The sequence below is a fragment of the Onychomys torridus genome, chromosome 5, assembly GCF_903995425.1.
Source record: "Onychomys torridus chromosome 5, mOncTor1.1, whole genome shotgun sequence".
NCBI lineage: Eukaryota > Metazoa > Chordata > Mammalia > Rodentia > Cricetidae > Onychomys > Onychomys torridus.
Genome location: NC_050447.1, coordinates 90160082 through 90166081, shown reverse-complemented (window position 1 = coordinate 90166081; position 6000 = coordinate 90160082). Strand labels below are relative to the sequence as shown.

Below are 6000 nucleotides of genomic sequence, written 5' to 3'. Positions count from 1 at the left end.
GGTGGCAAACAAAGGTAGGCAGGCAGATGGCAGAGTCTGTAAACCACCCAATCAAGCTGTGTCTTTTCTCCTAAGAGCCCAGGGTCCACCCCATGCCTGAGCCTCCCCTCCACCAATGCCAACGCACCATGCGCTTAGATTCAGCCAGAGCTTTGCGCCATGCACTTGGGTATCCATCCACTGCTTCTAGTCCTGTATTCAAGATACAGACACAGATGCAAATTTGACCCTTTGAATAGACATTGGCGTTGCCCTGTTTTCAATGCCAGCAGATGAGACAAGCTGTTGGCCTGCACTTACGTGTATTGGTGAAGCAGGGTCAGGCTGGACGCTCTAAAACACAAACCAGAGGGCCTGGGTCACCTCATGATTGCAAGGCTATGCTAGTGACAGTACACACACACACACACACACACACACACACACACACACACACACATCCTACCTACCCACCCCACCCCCCACAAAGGATGGGTTCTTGCCTTGAGCAGGGAGTACTGGCAGCTGGCCATAACCAGGCAGAAGAGCAGCACCCACAAGTCTCTACAGAAGCCACGATTCAGTGTCAGAAAGCCCAAGAGGGAAACCAGAACGCTGAGCAGAATCACTACCACATTTTCCTTCACATCTTCAGTTCTGTGCAAAACACACAAACAAGCATGGAGTAAGACCTGCGCCCATGTCATTCTAAAGCAAGCTTCCCCCATTCATCTACAGACTGACAGTGAACTCAGAGGGGCTCTGTGGTGCCAGCGCCTGCGTCGATTTATTCTTGGGCTGATGAAACGAAGTCCTTATTTTGACCCTGGGTGTTTGTTTGTTCTTGGAAGAAATGGAACAGGATCCCACTGACTTCCTAGGCTGCTGTGCTGGGCTTCCTAAGAGCAGGAGGCCAGTAATTTCAGCTAGAGCCTGGAATGTTTCAGAACTTCACAGGCTCCTCTCAGTGAGGGTTTGGGAAGACTGCATTGATACCGGGATAACTGTTTCCAGATGGATCTTCTCCAGAGTCAAAGTTTGCTGCTCAGTTCCAAGGGCAGGAAGCTTCAGAGGGAACTGTGACCCCTCCAGACAGTCCAGGGAGCCTCGCTGGGTGATATTGTTTGTGGAGTCCTCTATGTGAGATAGAAGATGCAGTGGAGCCCTCATCCAGACATCTTATTGGGAGAGTGTGGAAAAAAATGTGAAGGGGTATTTAGAGCATTGCCAAAACGGGGGGCTGAAGGGCTCAGTCAACCACCCGGGTAGGGCAGTGTGTGTGTGTGTGTGTGTGTGTGTGTGTGTGTGTGTGTGTGTGTGTGTGTATGCGCATCTACAACAGGAAGGGCTGAAAGAAGAAGAAAGGTAATGAGCCAAAGTACTAGAGATGGCCAGGGAACGACTGAGGGAATCAGTCGGTCTATTGGTGGTGGTGGGGGGATAGGCTAGATATGAAGGATGAGCAGGGACGGGACCATGACTTCAGAAGTTCATGACCTTGACAGGAGGCCAGATGCACAGTAGGACACAGTAGCTCTGTGAGCCACAAGGTTGGGGGGAGGAACAGGAATTGTGGATTAGTGGGTCGTCCATGAGAAATTTGAGTATGTTTGGTAACTGCAACATTTACTCATGTATAATATGTCTTCACCCACTAAACAGTGATCCTTCTAGGCAGGGATAGTTGGCTACCTTGTCTCTTGAGACAGTCATGAACCTTTTATTTTATTTTAAAGATTTATTTTTAATGATGTGTACACAGTATATCTATGTCTGAGTATGAGTACAAGTGTGTGCAGGTACCTATGGAGGCCAAAGGAAGATGTCAGGTTTGAACCCAGGTCCTCATATTTCTCCACTGAATATCTCCCTAGCCCTGTAAACTTCTGGCACTAGTAGTGTCCCTCCATGTCTGGTTCCTCTGCCTTGGGACCCACTATGTTCCTTCTGAGTTTGCTGTTATCCCCAGTAGAACACAAGCCCTGTGGAGGCAGACACCATGGCTGTGGCATTCACTAACACCTCAGTGCACAGCACAAGCCTGGCATGGGGCGGGTACCCAGCAAACGAAGGATGGATGCATGCATGAGATGCTGGAATAAGGCAGAGATGGGCAGCTTCTTAGTTTAGATGCTGACCTGATACACAAGACAGATGAAGGCAAAGCTTGGGTGTTTTCCAAAAGGGTAAGGGCAGGATAGGAGATAAGAATCAGGAGTATGGCCACAGCTGGAAACATCTGGGAAGGATGGATGGAGGACCATCCTTGCAAAGGGGAGGCTGCAACTACAGATGCCAGGGGCTGCCATTTGGAGATAAAGGAAGTGAGAATGGGGTTCAACATCACCGAGTAAGGGCTTAGAGGTGCACAGCATGGCTACCTCGGTCCCAGCACTGTACAAGCTCATCTCGTCTACTTCCTGCACAGCCTGGCAGTTCATCTACCACACGTTCTTTCTCAGCTTTACACTCTGGTAGTTCAAGTTTGCCCATCCATGTGAGGTTTAAAGACACCTCCCACTAAGGATCGGGGGAATTTATTGATGCCCTTTTGAAATAAAAAAACTCAGCTGTATGATAAATAAAAATGTGGGGAGGGTAGCATGATGGGTCAGCCAGGGAAGCACTTGCCATCAGTTCAGTCCCTGAGACCCACGGGGTGCAAGGAGAGAAATGACTCCCGCGGGTTGTCCTCTGACCTCCACATGTCACTGTGGCAGGCAGGCATGGTTATGTGGGACACACGCGCACACACACACACACACACACACACACACACACGCACGTGCACGTGCACACACCTATAAAGAGATTTGCTTTTCATGTGAAGGCTTAACACAACCTATTCCTTTTTACAGAAAAACAAAGTAGTATTTTTTTTAAGTCTCATCTAGCAGAATACATTACCTTGGATTACTAGTAGCATATTCGACATTCAGCTCATATGCATGCCCTAGGGTAACACGCTATTGTTAGCAAAGTGATTACAAGGCTGTTCCCTGACTTGTGGGTCCTGAAATTTATTGCTGTAATTTTGCAAGACTATCGTTTTTCCGCATGTGATCCCACCATTTAAGATATGACTGTACCATTACTGTTACAAGTAGTCACTGGGGGACAGACGGCAGCTAGAAGCCCTGCCACTGCCCCAGAGGCTGGCACTGAGCTCTAAGCAGACCATGCTGTGTGAGCATTAGCGATCATACCATCAGTTTTTAAATCAATCCTCACCAGAGCTACAGTCTCTGAAAACCCTAATATTGTCCCCCGTATCCTGACAGGGGAGCCCACACACCGGATGTCTCCACTCTAGTTCATCTTCATCACCATAGCAAACTGGAACCTGCCTGTCTTGCCTACCCAGGCTCCATCTCCAGCCACAAAGTGTTTTATTCTAGGGAACAATAATAAGAGGGGGCAAAAAGGAGGGAAATGCCCAAATGAGGGAGCAGCATCAAGTTAGTCTACAGCAGAGGGGAGAGAGAAGCCGGAATCCAAGCCATGCAGGGGACGGGTTAGCATCACTCCACTTTACCTCCCCTCCCTCTGTCCCGGGGCCATGGTGGGTCAGACAAGGCAGGCCTCCCGCTGCTGAAGCTGAAAATACTCCTACCAGAACAGGGCAGGACATGAGCAGACCAAAACAAACTGTCCCCCAAGCAAACCTGCAATCTAGTCCAAGATGTTCAACTGTTGCTTCCCATGGCAACTGTGCAATTCAATGTCTAAGTCATGGGGGTTCACAGGAAAGTGGGGTGTGGGCTGGAAATAACCCAGGGAACCTTAGCAAGCAGCATTTTACATTTTAGGAGCATTCAAGTACGATCATTGGCATCCTCCCTTGTCTTCTGGCCACATCCACACATGCTTGACAGCTTACCGATCCAATAGTGCCAACAAGGTGAGTCGATCATACCAGACTTTAATCCACTTCCCGGGGAAAATGATGAACTTGTAAAACTGCTCTCGGTTAAACTTTCCTTGTGCCGAAGAACGTGATGAATCTTCCAGATCCTGGCTCACATGCTTTACACATCAGAAACAGAACAGAGATCAAAGGCAGAAAAGAGTGTTACTGTAATGTGTCCTTATCACAAAAACATCCCATAGTTTAAAAACACAAGGGCGGGGGTTGGGGGGGGGAAATTGGGCTGACAGTGTGGTTAAAGTTTCTTTCAACAACAAAGTCTGTCCTAAGAACAGAATGAGTAGGGGCAGTAGCTCAGCCAGGAAAACACTTGCTTCAGAAGCATGAAGACCCAAGTTTGCCCCCCCCCCCCGCCAGAGCATATGTAAAAAGCCAGCCATGACAGTGTGTGCCTGGACCCCCAGCACGGAGAGGTGCAGATGGATGGCTGAGGCTTACTAATTGGCCAGTTTAGATTACTTGGTGAGTGCCAGGCCACAGAGAGACCCTGTCTCCAAAATTAAAGTAGAGAATGACTGACAGCTGAGGTTGACATCTGGCCTCTGTACACATGAACATGTACATGCACAAACGGTTGTGTGTGTGTGAATGCATATATGTGTGTGCACTTGTGTGTGTGTATGTGAGTGAATGTGTATGTGTGCACAGGTGCACACATGTATGCTAGCTCTTCACTGGTACATCTAGAGAAGACTTAAAGATGAAGCAGGAAGTGGAGGAGGCCAGCAAATAGAAGAACTGCAGTTTGGAGCAGGAAACCAGGCAGAAGGTAGGGCATCCACCAGCAGCCATCACTGCAGTCTGGGACCCCAGTATTCGGATGAATGACATCTACTGCCTGGAACCCCAGCACGGGGAGGTACAGGTGGGTGGCTGAGGCTTACTGATTGGCCAGTTTAGATTACTTGGTGAGTGCTCCCCACCCAGGGGGCTGCATGGAAAAGTGCCTGCTTCTGGCTGGGTATGGGGTGATGGGGCCCCACAGCTCAGGACCACTGGGCTCCCTCCTCCTACCCTTGCAGGTTTGTAGCCCTTATTCACACTATGTGAATGCTCCAAATCCCTCAGAGAATTTACCTTAAAGCATCTCTTTACACCTAGCAGAAACAAAAGTACACTTTAATGTAGAAGAGCGAAGCTTTGATGTGTGTCTCAAGAATCACACAGATCAAAATCCAAGGCAGGGGCGACACATAAACAAACAAACAAACAAAACCCATGTCAGCCTGTGCTAGAGCCCACAGGCTGGCAGACCACACACACACCCTGGGCGAGTTTGGGAATTGCAATCATCAACTTCAAGGATGTTGATGTCCGAGAACTTAGTATGTGTTCAGAGTGGCCCAGATGTTCCTTCACAGACCCCTGCAGAGCCTTGGGCGACAGCAGGCTCTGCCTTCTCTGCAGCACCAACATGGACTTGTTAACACAGCTTAAAGACCAGGAAGTTATCCTGAACATAAAGTACTGATGCACAATAAGGCACGGGAAAGGAAAGCCACCCTGTCCCAAGGACAATACCCCAGAGCTGATGGGCAGGGTATATAGTGGGGCTGAGGCTCGGAGAGCAACGTGTGTCCTGGGTATTTGTCTTAGTTTCTATTGATGGGATGAAGCACCATGACCAACAAAGCAAGTTGGGGAGGAAAGAGTTTATTCTGCTTACACTTCCATATTGCTGTTCCTCATCAAAGGCAGTCAGGACAAGAATTCACACAAGGCAGGAACCTGGAGGCAGGAGCTGTTGCAGAGGCTATGGAGGGGTGCTGCCTATTGGTCTGCTCCCCATGACTTGCTCAGCCTGCTTTCTTATAGAACCCAAGACCACCAGCCCAGGGATGACCCCACCCACAATGAGCTGGGCCCTCCACCATCAATCACTAATTAAGAAAATGCCCTACAGCTCAATCTTATGGAGGCATTTTCTCTGTTGAGGCTCCCTCCTCTCAGATGATTCTAGCTTGTGTCAAGTTGACATAAAACAAACCAGCACAGCTCTGTTTCAAGACAAGGTACCATCTCAGAAACCAGCTGGTGCCGCATCAGCAGGAACATGTGCAAACAGCCTTGGACTTGACTTTGCAGCAAACCTT

General features: G+C 49.0%; 1 protein-coding gene across 3 annotated transcripts in view; it reads right to left on the bottom strand.

Moving 5' to 3' along the window:
- Nucleotides 1-6000, bottom strand: part of Pcnx2 (pecanex 2) — a 163834-nt gene that overhangs the window by 114320 nt on the left and 43514 nt on the right. For all 3 annotated transcript variants that reach the window (XM_036186896.1, XM_036186897.1, XM_036186898.1), the window contains exons 10-12: nt 3860-4005; nt 483-636; nt 301-333 (exon numbers count right to left, since the gene is read on the bottom strand). In XM_036186896.1, coding sequence (XP_036042789.1) covers nt 301-333; nt 483-636; nt 3860-4005 — 333 coding nt within the window. The remainder of the gene's footprint in view (nt 1-300; nt 334-482; nt 637-3859; nt 4006-6000) is intronic.